At 45.9% G+C, this 18,930-nt stretch overlaps 1 protein-coding gene across 1 annotated transcript; it reads left to right on the top strand.

Annotated features, from left to right (window-relative positions):
• Positions 1-7,858: 7,858 nt before the first annotated feature.
• On the top strand, positions 7,859-18,551 carry LOC123150025 (disease resistance protein PIK5-NP-like). Its single transcript, XM_044569827.1, has 3 exons — positions 7,859-8,694; positions 15,626-18,139; positions 18,276-18,551. Exons 1-2 carry the CDS (start codon positions 7,859-7,861, stop codon positions 18,087-18,089), a joined length of 3,300 nt encoding a protein of 1,099 aa, XP_044425762.1. The 3' UTR covers positions 18,090-18,139; positions 18,276-18,551.
• The last annotated feature ends 379 nt before the right edge of the window (positions 18,552-18,930 follow it).

Genomic DNA, 18,930 nt, shown 5'->3' on the forward strand with positions numbered 1-18,930 from the left:
TCGACTAGGCCGTGTCCGATCATCACGTGAGACGGACTAGTCATCGTCGGTGAACATTCTCATGTAGATCGTATCTTCCATACGACTCGTGTTCGACCTTTCGGTCTCCGTGTTCCGAGGCCATGTCTGTACATGCTAGGCTCGTCAAGTTAACCCTAAGTGTTTTCGCTGTGTAAAACTGTCTTACACCCGTTGTATGTGAACGTAAGAATCTATCACACCCGATCATCACGTGGTGCTTCGAAACGACGAACTGTAGCAACGGTGCACAGTTAGGGGAGAACACTTCTTGAAATTTTGTAAGGGATCATCTTATTTACTACCGTCGTTCTAAGTAAACAAGATGCATAAAACATAATAAACATCACATGCAATTATATAAAGTAGTGACATGATATGGCCAATATCATATAGCTCCTTCGATCTTCATCTTCGGGGCTCCATGATCATCTTGTCACCGGCATGACACCATGATCTCCATCATCATGATCTCCATCATCGTGTCTTCATGAAGTTGTCACGCCAACGACTACTTCTACTTCTATGACTAACGCGTTTAGTAATAAAGTAAAGTAGTTTACATGGCGTTCTTTAATGACACGCATGTCATACAAAAAATAAAGACAACTCCTATGGCTCCTGCCGGTTGTCATACTCATCGACATGCAAGTCGTGATTCCTATTACAATAGCATGAACATCTCATACATGACATATAGATCATTCATCATTCATCACAACTTTGGCCATATCATATCACAAAGCACTTGCTGCAAAAACAAGTTAGACGTCCTCTAATTGTTGTTTGCAAGTTTTACGTGGCTGAAGTAGGGTTCTAGCAAGAACGTTTTCTTACCTACGTGAAACCACAACGTGATTTGTCAACTTCTATTTACCCTTCATAAGGACCCTTTTCATCGAATCCGCTTCAACTAAAGTGGGAGAGACAGACACCCGCCAGCCACCTTATGCAACTTGTGCATGTTAGTCGGTGGAACCGGTCTCACGTAAGCGTACGTGTAAGGTTGGTCCGGGCCACTTCATCCCACAATACCGCTGAAGCAAGATAAGACTAGTAGCGGCAAGAAAGTTGACAAATCTACGCCCACAACCAATTGTGTTCTACTCGTACAAGAAGAACTACGCATAGACCTAGCTCATGATGCCACTGTTGGGGAACGTTGCAGAAAATAAAATTTTCCTACTCGTTTCACCAAGATCATCTAGGAGTTCATCTAGCAACGAGTGAATAGATGCATCTACATACCTTGTAGATCGCGAGCGGAAGCGTTCAAAGAACGGGGATGATGTAGTCGAACACGACGTGATTCGAATCACCGGAGATCCTAGCACCGAACGGACGGCACCTCCGCGTTCAACACACGTACGGAAACAGCCACGTCTCCTCCTTCTTGATCCAGCAAGGGAGGGAGGAGAGGTTGAGGGAGATGGCACCAGCAGCAGCACGACGGCGTGGTGTTGATGGAGCTGCAGTACTCCGGCAGAGCTTCGCTAAGCAATAAGGAGGTGGAGGAGGTGTTGGGGAGGGAGAAGGAGGCAACCAAAGGCCAAGGACTCAAGGTATGAAGTCCCTCCTCTCCCCCACTATATATAGGGGTGCCAAGGGGGGGTGGCCGGCCCTAGGAGAACCAATCTCCTAGGGGGGTGCGGCGGCCAAGGGGGGTTTCCCTTTCCCCCAAGGCACCTAGGAGGTGCCTTACCCTCCTAGGACTCTTGCCCCCTTGAACCCTAGGCGCATGGGCCTATGTGGGGCTGGTGCCCTTGGCCCAAGCAGGCCAAGGCGCACCCCCTACAGCCCACGTGGCCCCCGGGGATGGGTGGCCCCACCCGGTGGGCCCCCGGGACCCCTCCGGTGGTCCCGGTACAATACCGATAACCCCGAAACTTGTCCCGATGCCCGAAACAGGACTTCCCATATATAAATCTTTACCTCCGGACCATTCCGGAACTCCTCGTGACGTCCGGGATCTCATCCGGGACTCCGAACAACATTCGGGTTACTGCATATACATATCCCTACAACCCTAGCGTAACTGAACCTTAAGTGTGTAGACCCTACGGGTTCGGGAGACATGTAGACATGACCGAGATCGCTCTCCGGTCAATAACCAACAGCGGGATCTGGATACCCATGTTGGCTCCCACATGCTCCACGATGATCTCATCGGATGAACCACGATGTCGAGGATTTAATCAACCCCGTATGCAATTCCCTTTGTCAATCGATATGTTACTTGCCCGAGATTCGATCGTCGGTATCCCAATACCTCGTTCAATCTTGTTACCGGCAAGTCACTTTACTCGTACCGTAATGCATGATCCCGTGACCAAACACTTGGTCACTTTGAGCTCATAATGATGATGCATTACTGAGTGGGCCCAGTGATATCTCTCCGTCATACGGAGTGACAAATCCCAGTCTCGATCCATATAAAACAATAGATACTTTCGGAGATACCTGTAGTGCACCTTTATAGTCACCCAGTTACGTTGTGACGTTTGATACACCCAAAGCACTCCTACGGTATCCAGGAGTTATACGATCTCATGGTCGAAGGAAGAGATACTTTGACATTGCAAAACTCTAGCAAACGAACTATACGATCTTGTGCTATGTTTAGGATTGGGTCTTGTCCATCACATCATTATCCTAATGATGTGATCCCGTTATCAATGACATCCAATGTCCATAGCCAGGAAACCATGACTATCTATTGATCAACGAGCTAGTCAACTAGAGGCTTACTAGGGACATGTTGGTGTCTGTTATTCACACATGTATTACGATTTCTGGATAACACAATTATGGCATGAATAAAGACAATTATCATGAACAAAGAAATATAATAATAATGCTTTTATTATTGCCTCTAGGGCATATTTCCAACACCAATTTGCCTTTTAATCTTATATAAGCTTTTTGTGTGGTATTACAGTGCCTTTTATTTCGTTTTGAATAGTTGGGTCTAAAGTCCGAACGCATATTTTTTTCATCCCCTATATTATGTTATCTCCCATGTTTCATATGTTTATTGAAAATTTGTATCATTTGACTGAAAAAATTGACGGGTGCGGCAACGCGCGCCATCATTGTGTAGTAAAGCAATACGACCGAACCGATTCAAAGTGACGAGGGAACCCTCTTACAAAGCATATCATCAAAGATAAACATACAAATAGGAGTAGCCACACCCCACCAAGAAGCACTCCAGACTGCTGACTAGACGAGGAACCACACGCCTCCAGAAGAAACCACCGGACATCCATTGCAGCGCACACACCAAGTTGTCGCTAGAGAGAGCCCCCTGCCCTCTCACTCCGGGCCGTGGAGTGCCGATCCTGCCAGCAGAGACCAAGGACCGAGAACGATGGCAATGAAGTCACGTATAAAAGATTGGATGCAGCGAGACCACCCCACCACTAGAGGCGAAGGAACTTCCAGCCGGGATCCGAGCTTGCCCACCGATGACGACGTGCCACAACAGGATAGAACCTGAGCTCCACGACGACACCCCCAGGGGGTGATGACGCAATGCGCCGCTGACGTCGAGATCGAAGGAACGGTCTAAAATTTTCACCCGGAGCCCTGGCGCAGGAAAAAGGGATCTCGACGACGCCCCCAAGAGGGACACGACACCCACAGGCATTGTGTCGCCGGCGCCGAAGCGCTGAGCTTTCGCCCGAAGCCTTTCCCACGCCACATCGAGGTGTCCTAGTCAACAAGCCCGCCAACACCAAATCAAGCCTCCACATCGCCATCAGATGTCACTGCCGAAGCACCGCCATCATCAGGATCCCCCGCCGCCCCACTCCACGCCATCCACACAGCCATAGAGAGAAGCTACCACCACTGCAACGCCGCCTGCCGCAAAGCCAAACGTGCAGTCCACCTTCTAGGGCCGCCACCCTGGCATCCAAGTGCTCGCATCCTTGCACCACCATCAGCAGCACACCGGCAAGGGAATCAACCACCAGACGGTGATGGAAAGACACCTCTTTCACATCAAGAGGGCCACCGGTCACCCCACCATGCCACACCAAGCCCCCAAATCGAACTTGCCAGAGCCAAGGGCCAGTCACCAGCCAGCCCATGCAGCGGGGCACTGGCACCACCGGCCGCTCCGGACAGCCACCTTGGGTGCTCTGCAGAAAGGCAGGAGCAACCATGGCTGAGCAGCGGATCTGCATCGGAAGGAAGCAGAGTGCCAGCACGCACCAGATCCGGTACGAGGGCTACCCGACGTAGCCGCCAGCCACCGGAGGAGCACCATCCGGGAGGGATACCGCCAGCGGCGTACCCAGAGCAGGGGGTTTGGCAGGCGCCGCCGCACGCCGGCAGCAGCACCCTCGAACCGGGATGAGGTGCGACGAGGATGCGGGCAAGCCGGATCCCGCCGGCGGCGGCGTAGGATGGACGCCGGGACGCGAGCCGCGACCGAGGGGAAAGGGAGAGGGCGCTGGGCCCAGGCGAGGCGCGAGCACCCGCCGCCGCCGATAACCACCAGTGACGTTGCCGCTCGAGTCGCCCGCAGGGCGACGCGGGGGCACCTAGGGTTGGAGGAGGGCCTGTAATTTCAACATATCCGATTGTTCCCACTATGCTCTATCTGTTATATGCGTTCATGCCCAGTAAAACATTGCAGTTTGCTGTTTCCTATTAGTTGAAGATAATATTAACGTCATAATGCCGTTACCAACAAAGTTAGCTATGTTCGTTTAGTTAATGTTAGATGTGCAATGATAAATTTGTCGAATTACATTTTGGTTTCTACTTTGTTTACTCAGCCTCTAGCATACAAGAACGACAACTTTATAAGAAACAAGAAGATTTGTTTTGTTAAATGGATGCGAATCAAAATCCTTTTGCATGTCCACAAAATAAATCTGTAAGGAGGAAAATTCCAGAATGGTATCCTTGATTTCCCGTCCATTGTGTGTCTTCATTATTACATTTGCTTGGTATGAAATGTGTGATTTCAGGGATGTCCTTTTACCTCGATTTTTTAATTCTAATTTTGTACTGCCCATTTAGATTGGTATACAGTGCTTAACAATAAATTCCCTACATAATCTCTATACCTATGCTTAATTTAACTTCATCTTAACCGAGACACCTGACAGATTGTTTCCTTAGTTATGGCCATTTTATAGGTATAGATGAGATTGTGGACTGGCTGTTATTCATTGACGATTGTTTCCTATGAAATAAAAGAGGATGCACCGCAGATTTGGTCATATGTATATCATACTCTTGATCATATAGAGTTACGGTGTATAATTTCAACATACATATATCATCGGTTATACTTGGTAATGATGGTCTCAAGGGTCTCATCCAGGAGGACAAGAAAATAGGCATCCTAATTCTCAAATAGAATTTGACCATTGCCCATTACCAATCTCAGATTTACTTTTAGTATCAGTTATGTTGTTTATCTCTCTTTCTTTTGTGTGCATGTTTCCATTTCTTATCCAGTTGAGGTCATGCACTTATGCATTGACAAGGATTTTGTTGAAGAAGAGTCCTGCAGATTATTGCCTAGCTAGCGTGCATATGTGTCATGCACTTATGCAGTAGCATCTTTTCTTAGATGAATTTTGAAAAAGATTATCACAGGAAATGGTACCAAAGGGATGGTTCGTGTCTTATAGATACAATCTAGCAATTACAGTAATGCTTTATGAACAATTGCCCTTGTGTGTTATGTTGTTTCCACATACCCTTTCCTTCATGCCATTAAATTAACTTGTGTAATAAATCATATTGAAGTTAGCAGGTGATGCTGATGAATTATGCTAAATTAGCTAATCGTTTCCTGATTTGTAGGTTCCTTGAAATAGTATGCCCCATTACAAGCTATCTGTGTACTATCTTAGATAAGTACTTCAGTTATATATATGTCCGTTAATGTACCTGCAAATATAGCTCAACAGTGTGTTGCATATACCCACTATTTTCAGACCCGTTAAGACTTGGGTGAGGGGCAAAAGATGGACTTTCCAGTGACTTGGATATGGTGTATTTGTCCCAGTTAGCTGCTTTTTATGATTACTAAAATGTATCGAGGCTGTTGGCAAAAATAGAAAAATCCTGTCATCTCACATGAGGCTAACACTGTTATATCATGGAATTCTTTGCTATGTCAACTTTTTTAATCTCGGCATACCCACACTTATTGGTTATTAAAAAAATGTGTAGAGTGGAATGGCTCTTGGTGACTATTGATCAACGCTCATAAAACGTGTGCATGGTCCTCCTATTGTTGTGCATTGGTGGTTCTGACTTCTGATATGTGGATGGTTGCAGGGAAATAAGAAAGAGAGAGATGGAAGTATAGCAATTGGTACTCTCCTTGAGGCGGAAATTTACTCACTGATAGATGATACATTTTCTAAGTTTTGAAATTAATGCATTAAAAAAAGTTTTGAAACTAACGTCGAGGAAATTCTAGACATTACATATTCTAGTTTTCTTGGCAACTTGGCAAGCAAACAAGAGGCTACATATGCCCATGATTAATTCGATCTCTCTCCCCTCAAAAATATAAAATAGAGAGAGAAACAAGAAGAGAGAGGATCAGAGATGGGCACCTGCGATCGCCACCGAGTGGGCTTTAGCAGTCAGTGGCCTGGATATCCGCGGAGTAGGATTTAGCAGCCTGTGGGTAGGATGGCCGCCGTCGAAGGCGTCAGAGGGGCAGAGATCTATGGACGGCGCGGTGGCTCCGGAGCAGAGGATATAGGAGACGGATGGAAGGACTGGTGGTGGCAGCAAGAAGACACCAAGAGCTGCTCCAATACGTACGTGTATGTCGAGCAGAGGGTGGGGAACCGAGGATGGTGGTGGACACAAGTAAAGTTGGCAAGCTGCTGCTTTTGCTGCTTTTCTTACTGCATGCATATGAAGTTGAACTTTGATCGTCTGAGAAGGAAAGCATCTGGTAGCATTCCTGGAGAGTATGTCGCTCCAAGGACACAAAGCAAAAAGAAGCAGCGGCGTGGTATTGAGTTATTCGAGGAAAGACGTGCAAGGTACAACTAACATATACTCCTCCGTTCGGAATTACTCGTCCAAGAAATGAATGTATCTATATGTATTTTAGTTGTAGATACATCCATTTTTGTGACAAGTAATTCTGAACGGAGGGAGTATTTCAATAGCATCATTTTGTCATTATTTATCAGGCAACATTTTTTTTTCTAGATGATGGAAGATACAGATCTCCTCACCTCTGTGAGTCTGTACCAAATTAAGAATCGCACACATCATATTGCATCAGTGCGCTCTTTGGCGTACAGAGCCAAATGAGAAAGCTCAGAAGGACAATAAGAAAGAGATGAAATCACAAGGGAGGGAGAGGGCTCTTTCAAATCGAAGGAAAAAGAAGAAAAAGGAAGGGTGATTCTTTTGGAAAAGAACCGAGTGCTGGTTTTCCAAGTAAAGATCGAGCATCCACCTGCCGGCCGGCACTCTATTCTTGGAGTACGCTCCTGCTAAAGAGAAAAGAATAGTCTTGTTCTTTTTACTCAAGGAAATGAAAGCATTCTGTTCCTTGTCCTTGCTTTTTCGAAAGGAAAAGGAAAACAACAACAAAAACAAGAAGTTAATAAGCAACCATCGTCTGTGTTGGTTTGTCAGTTTGGTGCTAAATCCTAAATGTTTAAGATAGCACGTGGCACTATATATACCCTCCCGCTTTCAAGACACAATTCTTGCAAGGGCGGCCGCCGGACCAGCGCCGGCTCCCGATCTTATACACAGTCACACACAGAAGGCCAGGAAGGAGCCGTAGCTAGGCCAGCTCCTTCAGCTCCAGGGCATACTGCCTAGCTGAGCCATGGAGGGAGCTCCCGTGACCGCAGCCACGGGGGCCTTGGGCCCCGTCGTAGCCAAGTTGGGTGCTCTGCTGGGCAGCCAGTACAAGCTTCGGCGCAGGACTCGCAAGGACGTCAAGTTCATCAAATCCAAGCTCAAGTCTGTGCACTCTATCCTTTGGGCGATATGGGGGAAGGAGACTCTTGATGCGCAATCCAAGGAGTTGAAGAAGGAAGCGCTGGATCTCACCGATGATATGCACGACGCCATCGACGACTTCATCCTCACCATGGAGCCCAGCCGTCGAAACAAGCACATGAAGATACAGATCAAGATGCAAGCAAGCCCCTTCCAAGATTTCAGGACAAGAGTAGATGATGTGTCAGCCCGGTGCCGCGGCAAGTGGAAGTGGGAGAAGAACAAGTGTGCTCAACCCATCTCCAGCTTATTTTCAAGAAGAAACGCCAATTCCAGCGCCTCCAGCAAACCGCCTCCTCCTCGAGCTCCATTTGTCCGGAAGGATGCATCAAAGCTCGTCGGTCTGGACACATGGAGGAATGATCTCATCAGATACCTGGTAGGAGATGAAGAGACCACAACGGTGCAGCCGCAGCTCAAAATGGCATTCATTGTTGGAATGGCCGGTGTGGGGAAAACAACCCTTGCCAGCCTTGTTTACGAGGAGATTGGAAATAAGTTCCAGTCCCGGGCTTTTGTGTCTCTCACTCCAACTCCCAACATGAAGGAGGTTCTCACGAGTACTCTCCGACAAGTAGGAGTTGAACCACTTGCTGGTGCCGAAGCAAGGACAGAGGAAGATATCATCCACACCATATCGAATTTCCTAGAGGACAAAAGGTGCGCAAATTTATAAAAAAAACTTTGATTTAGTTAATGTTTTTTGAAATTTGCACTATGAGAGCCAGGATTTCAAATTTAGATTAAGAAAAGGTTATTTGAGAAACTAATTCGGTCAAGTTTTTGAACTTGGAAAAGGTGTGACAGCTCCCGGGTGCCTAGGCACCCTCTATGAATAGTAAAATAAAAAAATAGGAAAAAAATCAAAAAATCTGAAACTTTGCAGTGCTAAAATATCATGTAGATGGTCAAAAAAATATGAACAGTTAATGAACTTTGCAGTGCAAGTTTTCAATCAAAGATGGTCAAACTTTGTAGGTTCTTGCAAGTTTTCATGCCAAAATATCATGTAGAGAATGGTGTACAAACGAGTTTCAGATTTCAGTGCTAAAAGTGCTCAAAACTTCAAGCACTAAAATCTTTTTTGTGTGTAGAACTCCTCGAATGGTTTTTTGTTATGAAAACTTGCAAGCACCTACAAAGTTTGATCATCTTTGATGTTGCAAAGTTTCAGTTTTTTTTTATTTTACTGGTCATAGAGGGTGCCTAGGCACCCGGGACCTGAAAATCCACTCTCTTATGAACTTTGAACAAAGTCTAATAAAAAATATATGGATTTTGGCAAAAAGAAGTTGAATTCTATATGAAGCCGGCCTCTAAACAATACAAATTTGAGAATAAAATAAATTCTGTTCCATCTATATTTCCTTCAAATTTTCACTCCAGGTAGTTATCAATCTGATGCAAAGATCCGAACTCTAGACTCAATCAGACCTAATACTAATAGACAAAAAGTAAATACAATGCGGCAGTAACTAGTTTAACTTTTTCACACATTTTCTGTTTGAGATTAATCAGATAACCATATCTCATGTTCATCCACTTATATTTAGTATAGATTTCAAAACTCAATTTTTAATATCGACGAATACATTTACAAAAAAGTTAGAATATTCAAGTTAATTTGATAAAATAATTTAAAATCGTTATTTCTATTATATTATTAAAACAACAGGAAAATAACGGCTTAGATGAAGCTGCAAAGAAAAGGCTTCAGATTCAGTATTCATAAGCATTGGAAGAAAAAAAAATCCCAATTTAGAAGGAGAAAGCAGGACAGATAGTACGCAATCGATATCCTTCAGGAGAAGGACTCGATGAAGACGGAAATGCATGGGCATGTAGAGTCTTTTTCTACATATATATTGCGCTAAGAGTTCTAAAGCAAATAAAATAATACTTTATTGGATTATGATGGTCTGTATGCATTCGATGCAAATTACAGCAGAACATGAACATGAATTGGAAGAAGAAGAACCCCTCAACATAACTAGATATTTTATTTTGACCTTCTTAAAAATAACTTCTGCTAGCTTGGTGTATTCTACCTACAAGATAATGTATAAGCACATGAAAATGTGGCTATACCAAATACGTCACACATTTAGCCGTGCAAATACCCACCACCCTCCCGAAAGTACACTAAAAGTAGAGATAGAGTACTAATTATATTTTATTATGCCCATCATATTTTCACACAATCTTTTCTTTTTATTTCATCAATAGAATACTAATTAAACATTGAGAACGTTTATATGACTCTTATTAAGTTGATAAAGAATGTATACAGCTATATTTTATACATTAAATTTGGAATGATAATTTTAAAACTCCATATATATGTTAACCATAGATAGTCAAATTTAAAATATATTCTATATAAATATCAATAGTAACATTTATATTGTAAACTCAACTTAGGATCACAGGTGACATGGGTAAATAGATTAAGATGAGCATAAGCATGAGGAGGAATAATATTGTAGTAAAAGGAAATGCAACTGCGATACAACCATTGACAATACGAGTAGAAGTAGAGAACACAATGTTTAGGTACAAGCCATAATGAATTTATTACTGGTGCACAATTCTTTATAACATTATTGGTGAAAGAATACATAACAGAGATGGGGAATGGGAGAGAGAAAGCTAGATATTTAATATGTCTGTCATTGCTTTTTGCATTGCAGACATATCGTTTAAGTATACCATTGGTACTCTGTTGTCACAATAAAATGTCCTTAGGAATAGTCTAATACACTCAACCGAAAGGCCTTCACTGAAATAGCATCATATTTCTCAAACTGAGTATTATTCCTACCATCTTTTTATATGTATGTTTTGAACTATGTATTAGTGCTAATTGAGTGATGAGTGAAATAAAATATATTAGTGCTAAATTTCTTGTCTGCCTACTGAGACAACCCTGCAATTTAACACAGCCACATATGTTCATTAGCACAAGCATGAGTTTGCATGATGTAGTTAATGCAACAAGCGCGGGGGCGCGCGCGCGCACACACACACACACATATTGGTCCACACAAGTTACATATATACAATGTGCAACATTGCACTAGTGTAGAAAACGCTAGTGCTGGCATTCTAAAATCCACATTCTTGGCGTGGAAGGTCGACGCCACCAATATGGCGCCATTGCTAACAAAATACTGATGGCATTCAGGCCATCATGCCATCGGTATTTTACATACTAATGGTGTGACACTGTTCACCCACGTCACCACTATTTGGAATAGCAATGACGTGGACATTTACCCACGCCACCACTATTCACTACTAGCATGAGCAAAAACCACCAAGGCCACCACTAAGTATTTATAGATTTAAAAAAATCAGTTATACAATTGCCCCATGCATCCAAAAAATTATACATTCATCCATATATTCAAATCAGTTATACAATTCATACATTCATCCATATATATTTCAGTTCAACAATGTGGCCGTCACCGCCGCCGCCATAGCCTCGTGTTGATGTCATCATCATCATCGTCATAGTCCCGTGTTGATGTCGGCGGCGGCAGCGTCACCACCGCAGCCCCGTGTCAATGTCATCACCGTCGCATCCCCATGTCGAGGACACCATCATCGCATCCCTGTGTTTAACTAGTAGGACGACAACAACCAGCATATAAGTGATATTTGTCTATCGTGTTTATCCATTCATGAACACACGAAGCTACACAAGAACCACCTAGATATATGCATTTTACACCACAATAATCAGAGACCGAATAGATGTATGGACAGAACCCATTTTTCTAGTAGCAGCTAAACATGGAATATTCATAGCTTTCTCCAATTTTTCTACAAGAAAAATACTAGTTCCCAGATACTTGCATAATACATGAATCAGGAAGTCGCATTGGACTTCTAGATTTTGCAAAGATCCCTATAAAAATAAGTGATTCAGAAAGTTGTGAGCAACAGCAGAATAACCAACAGTAACATCACATAAAAGAACAAAGTATGTATCCTGACCTGGGGCGCTTTGATCTTGAATTATAGTTTTCAAGATCCCTGTAAAAATAAGTGATTCAGAAAATCGGCCCTCACACAGTTAATAACTTGACATAACAAATTATTTTCCAGCATAACTTTTGACACAGAAACTGGGTTTCCAAACAGGGACGGAGCCAGGATTTTAACATGGGGGGGGGGGGGGGGGGGGGGGCAAGAGTTCGCCTTATAAGATCATGCTGAGACACAGTAAACTATATATCCTAATCAAGCAAAGAAAATTGCCGCGAGCTATGAATAAATCCGATTCCAATCAGAAGTTTTCATAAAGCAAATTCTGAAAGCAATTTGGATGCAACTAAATCATTCAACTACAGGAACGGATAACCAATGCAAATCCATGTCTCACGGTTAGTATTTTTTTTTTGTAGTTTATACAGATCAAATCTTGTACTTGGGTTCTACTTCTAAAGGCACAAGTTAATCTAATCTCAAAACATGAGACATCGACTAAGTAATTGAGAAGAAGAGAGTGTAATCTAAGCATTTTTTTCATGCCTCGTTGAAGAAATAGGCTTTCGCCCCGCTATATAGATATAGCAACCACCCGATACAACATTCCGATCAATGCTGGGGCTAACAGCACAAGCACGCCCAAAAGAAAATACAAGAGAAAATAAGAGAAAAAATGCCAACAATGACGAATCAACGAAAGCTACGGCACCCCGCGACCGCTGCACCCACCGAAGATAACCACCACGCTCCAAAGCCACCGAGTTGCCGTGTACCAAGCACCACCTTCACGGAGGGATGCGACGATGACGACGCTGCTGCCCGGACGAATCCTAGGATTTCTCCCGGTACACGGAGGGTAGTGGGGGGAGAGAGTCAGCCGACGCCCTTCAAGAAGGATGGCGGCGCCCGCAGGCGTCACCGCGTCGGTGCCGGCAAGACCCGAGATGGATTTCTCCCGACCCCTCGCGCCCACCACCCAGGACCAGCCTTCGCCTCCACCACACCCACCGCCCACCAACATGCGCCAACACAGTCACGAGGACACCGCCATCGTCTCACCACGGCCAACGAAGCGAGGCCAGCCGGATCCCAAACGAGACACCCGTAGAAAAGGACCGGCAGCACCGCAGCCACGAGGGAGGGAACAACCTCCACCGGCTTAGGCGGTAGCAGACCGGGCGTAGCAGCAGAGGCACACCAGACCAAATGTCCAGCCGAGCCTTGAACGGGCCCGTGAAGCTCCGCCGCTATGCTGCAGCAGTCGCGGCACAACAGCCGCCGTCCCTGTCGCGAGGAGCTCGCCAGAACCACCGGAGAACAACCCACCGCAGCCCCCCAGCAGGCCCGCCCCGACCCAGATCGGGCCCGTAGGGCCTAGATCTGGGCCAGCCGGGCGCCGCGGGCCGCCGCCGCCATGGGCCGTCACCGCCGCCAAGGAGCAATGCCACCGCACCGCCGCCGTCCAGATCCGCACCGGAACGCCGCCGGCCGAAGGGCTCCGCCGCCAGGACCGCACGCCCGAGCCGGGGTCCAGCGACGGGGGAAGAAGGGGGGCCGCCACCGCCGGACTGCGGGGCGCTGCGTGGGCAACGCCCGGCCGCGCCCGCCGGCGGCAGCGGCGAGGGGGAGGGGGGCGACTCGCGGGGAGGGGGAGGAGAGGCGACCCACCCCGGTCGCCTCGCTCGGGGTGGGCGACGCGGGGGGCCGAGACTGCGCAGCGGGCACAAAGCGAACTATTCTTTCGCCTTTTTCATGCCTCGTTGCCTCTCATGTTGGCTCTGCGAGCGGCCAGCCGATCGGCCGTGCAAGTTCTAGATTTCCTCTTCAGCAATTCTGGACTAAGATTGGGAGCTCCACATCGAGGGATCATGAACTGCTCTAGACGGTGCCCCTATAGCAGCAGAGCAGGCGGCGGGTGTCGGGCATTAGGCGTCGATCTCGTAGCAGCCACCAACGTAGCCACGACCTGACCTATGCGTGTGTGCGTGCGTGCGTTCCTGACCTGGCCCCCCATTACCTTCTACAATGGGCTTTCCCTACTTCTTTTGCTAGAAATTTGGGTTTTGCACTACGTGCAGTTAGCCGTTTCTCCACAAAAAAAAAACGTGCAGTTAGCCAAAATCTAGGGAAATCTAGTCGCTATTAACAGGAAACGCTATTTTGAGCAGCAAAGCATCCAAATATTGAAGCCGATCTTGAGTAATTCTTTAAATCCAAACCATAATAAACTAAATTACCTAGCTCCTACTAGGTAGAGGAGAACTTGTTGAGGAGAACTCCTACATCATAGATACATACATCTCAGCCGTGAGAACAGTCGGGATTCAATATTTGAGTGGCTACTGTAGGATTCATGTTCAACATGAAGTCTGCGATTTAGCGATACAAGCATATGAGCACAAAAAAATTGTAGCAGGAAAATTGCAGTACAATGAAGAACCGTCAGTTATAGAAGTGCCTTATGAACTTGAGAAATGATGCCAGTACAACAATTGAAGCAAACTAGATTATCAACATTTGAGCCAGTAAGGAACCTGACAATGGTATGCATGTAACTAGACGATAGATGGCAAGACACAAGCAAACTCTAAGAATTGCTAATACATGCTGATGCAAGAGAATACGCGTGTCCAAACACCCATGAAAATGAAAAGATGGAAATTGTATGACCCAACAGATCAAGCAAGTCCCATTTAAAAGGTAGCAAACAGCAAGCCCGCGGCCTATTGTCCAGCTGCTGCTGCGCTCCCAAAAGGCAGACATGGTTGCCAACGTTTGCAAGGTACACACTAGATGGCGCTGTTGCGCCTTGCTCGGTCACCAAGCCTGCGCTTAGAATCCCGTTGCCGCCGTCGTCCGCACGGGCTTTGACCGGCATTGGCACAGCTGCCATTAACGCCATTGATGTCGTCACCGGCATCGGTGAGCGGACTGATATTGGGGAGAGAGCAAAGGAAACCGGCTCGGGATCGCCTTCCGAGTCACCCAACCGGACGACACAGAGGCATTGGACTAGATTCATTCTCAGTATTAGATAGTCATGTCAAAATTTCATGCTTTTTTTTGTTCAAGAATAACGAGTAAATGTGTGCTGATCGCGTGCGAGCGGAAGCAAGAGTACAAGGGACATGTGATGGTTGGACCGCAAGTGAGAAAGTGAGATGCCAACGTTGATCGTGAATAGTATATTTGAAACAACACAACCGTGCAATTGCAATTGCCGTTAAAATAGATGACCCTTCCGTAGCATGGCACATACCGTGTACGTTAGTCTTGGTCAAGCCTCAACTAACAACTAGTCGCCCCGATCCAACAAAAGTGTCGTGATTTTAGTTCAAATTTGAACTAAAATCGCAACACTTATTTTGGATCAGAGGGAGTACAAAGAAAGGGCCGTGGCATGTAACGTGTGACTGCTGAGGGTGAGTTAACGTGTGCAAAGTTCACATGCGCGCAGTCAATTGATTGGCCATGTACGTCTATATATACACGCTGTAGAATGTGAATTAGTACATGTACTATTCAAGAATGAATTTACATCCGAGCCTCATGCAGTCTACTAACTACCTTATTCTTGTGTAATCACCTTGCATAGGTACCTAGTAATAATTGATGACATATGGCATCGTGGAGAATGGGAGATCATCAGCAAGTCTTTTCCACAAAATACTCTGGGCAGTAGAATTGTCACGACAAGTCGTATTGATCCTATACCAGGAGATGATTTGGATAATAACAAGTTCTACATCAATATGAATCCTAGATGGGATTTTTTTAATGGAAGATGGTTGTACCGGCCTGATAGATTCCTCTACGCAACTGATGAGGAAGATGTGGCTGCTCGGATGAAGCCTGACATGGTTGGAGAAGGTTTTGACTGTGACCATCCTATTGTGCGCATGTGTGGTGGTGTCCCGTTAGCACTACTTTGCATGTTTTCAGCAATGGCAATGGTCCGACAGCAACAAGAACAACTAGGGGTACATGTAAAGGTACGTGATGTGCAAGATATGATTGAGAAGCAAGTTAAGCAAAGTGGAATTCAGAACACTCCAGGGTACGAACCGTTGGTACAGAGCTTGCAGCTTGGCTACGATGATCTTCCTCACCATATGTTGAAGACCTGCTTGTTGTACTGCAGTGTATACCCTGAGAATTACCCTATTCACATGAATGATTTGGTCATGCGATGGGTTGCTGAAGGATTTACTTATAGTGAGGATGTAGCAAAAGATTACCTCAAAGAGCTTGACAACAGGGGGTTCATGTTGCGGACCCATGACGTGGCCTACCGGATGAATCCGATGATACGAAATTTCCTTAGAGGGAAATCCCGTGAAGATAATTTCATTACTTGCAGTTCGGACATCACATTGGCATATGCATGCCGAATCCATCGGCTATGTGTCGACAATGATCTAGTTGATGATGGTGCGGTGGAGGTGGTGGATACCTTGTTGGAACTGGATTGGTCCCAGATTCGATCTCTTGTTGTTTTTGAAGGTGCTAAGAGATATGTCCCTTTTGAGAAGTTGGAACGTGTGCGGGTGTTGGATCTTCAATATCACCAGCATCCTCTTCTCGAGTCTAGATGGGATCCTTTACTGGATGTTGGATTCAAGGCCCTTGGAAATCAGCATTCGAAGGATATATGTGGACTGCTCTCTGTGAGGCATCTATTCGGCCTACAAGGGACAAAAATCAGTGAGATACCACCAGAAATAGCAAGGCTGCAGCATCTGGAGACTTTGCAGGTAAGATCCACATGGATCACAGAGTTACCTTGTGAAATTGGGGACCTACAGCAGTTGAAGACTCTGGACCTGAGCTATAACGACAGGCTTAGGGAGCTGCCACGTGAGATTGGGAACCTCCAGAATTTGGAGAATCTGAACCTGCAGTACACCAAGCTCACAGAGCTGCCTCGGCAGACTTGGAAGTTGAAGCATTTGAAAACACTGGAGGCGGGTTACACAAGGATCACAAGGCTACCTAGTGAAATTGGGGACCTGCATCATTTAGAGACCCTGGACCTGCGTCACAACTGGGGGCTCACACAGCTGCCTCGTGAGATGTGGAAACTGCAGAATTTGAAGCGGCTGCTCTTGAGTGGTACAGGGGTGGTGAAGATACCAAGGGAAATCGGAGGGCTGAAGAAGCTGGAGATTTTGAAATTAGACGACACCATCGGTGCACTGCCTTGGGAAGCTAGTCAGCTCTTGAAATTGGAGGGAGTGCCCGAGTGCGTCCGCCAAGCCTCGAAGAAGAGTGATCTTGTATCTGAGTTAGCCGGGGAGATCTTGTCCATTCGACTGCTCCGTTGGGTTGGTGACAGGGGTGGCCTAATCGTTGGCAGAAAAGACATGGGAATTCCATGGTGGATCAAGGATCACTTCAACGACCTTGGCTCCTTGGATATCAGGATATGCAAACTGGAAGAGCAGCGGGATCTCAAGATTCTGCGGGAGATGCCCAACCTGGACAAACTGACGCTAAGGTTTGAGGTCGTCCCAAGAGAGCCCATAGCCATCAGCAGTGAAGGGTTCCCGAGGCTCGGGGATCTGGTTGTTGACTGCCGCGTTCCACGGGTTATCACCTTCCAGGAAGGAGCAATGCCGAGGCTGTATGGGCTTGTGTTCAAGTTCCAGTTCTACGGTGGCCCACCAAATAAACATCCCATGGGCATCAAGCACCTCCGGCGCCTCAAGTGGGTCGAGTTTAGATGCAACGAGGAATGGTATGGAGAAGCAGCAGAGAGCAGCCCGTGCATGAGCGCCATGATTGACGTCGTGAGGAAAGAAGCCCAGGAGCATCCCAACGAGATCTACTTTCGTGTCCCTGGCCGCGAGCTTGAGACTTTTCCAGCCAAGGAGAGCTTGGCGCGGGAGGTTTCCAGCAGTGTGACTGACACTGAGATGAAGAGTGAGGAGAAGAAGAGCGCGCAGGAGGTTTGCAGCAGCAGCAGTGCGGGGACGATCGAGATCAAGGAAGAGGAGGAGGAGGAGGAGATCCTGGAACTGGAAGCAGCAGCCAGCAGCGTGAGTGGGTTTCTTCCTTGACGAGCTAGGCAAATCAAATTAATGTACACACAACACGACCCTCGAGCGAGGTAATCTTCCCACTCGTAACCAATCAATCCGCTTGTTGGATCTTTCTTTCTTTCTTTCTTTTTTTTACCAAGAGACAGACAGACAGACCACTAACACAATTGCTTGTACCGACCGTACGTCGTCTTACTTTTGCAGGTTAATCAATTGGTTATTTCACTATCCTAATCATCTTCAACTATATATATATATACATACATATGGCGGCCATTCTTCTTCAATCTTGCTTGCTTCCTTGCTTCGACATGTATCCCCGGCCCAGCAAATGGTGGGCATAAGATTTTACTACAGTAAGGACAATGGGGAACAAGCCTCCTCCTCCAGCTGATGCTACCTAGCTACCTGATGGCAAATGTATCAGTATCTGTATCAAGGCCAGCCGGTACTAGGTTTTATTACGGACTTAATTGTTACCAAAACACTTCTCTTGGTGTTATTATTATGTTGTAATAATAAATAAATAAATATGTCCGTTTGTTTGTTTGTTTGTAATCGAAAAATCAGAGATTATTTATAGAGTCCCGCTTCGGTACAACCCCCCATAAGACGTATAAAGGGGCAGTATAGACTTTTCACGTGGTATTCCTACTTTGTATGTGTATGATGCCCTACGTAGCCCGGACTGGGCCGGCCCATGAAGGTTTCCGCAGTAGAGACCGCGCGCATACAATACGTCAGCGATCACATACAATACGTCAGCGATCTAATGTGTATATAGAGGAATAAAAAACGACCACACAATGATTGGAACTCAGCACCTCCAGCCCACAAACAATGGTTGTGAACCAGTACA

This window comes from Triticum aestivum, chromosome 7A, assembly GCF_018294505.1.
Source record: "Triticum aestivum cultivar Chinese Spring chromosome 7A, IWGSC CS RefSeq v2.1, whole genome shotgun sequence".
Taxonomy (NCBI): Eukaryota; Viridiplantae; Streptophyta; class Magnoliopsida; order Poales; family Poaceae; genus Triticum; species Triticum aestivum.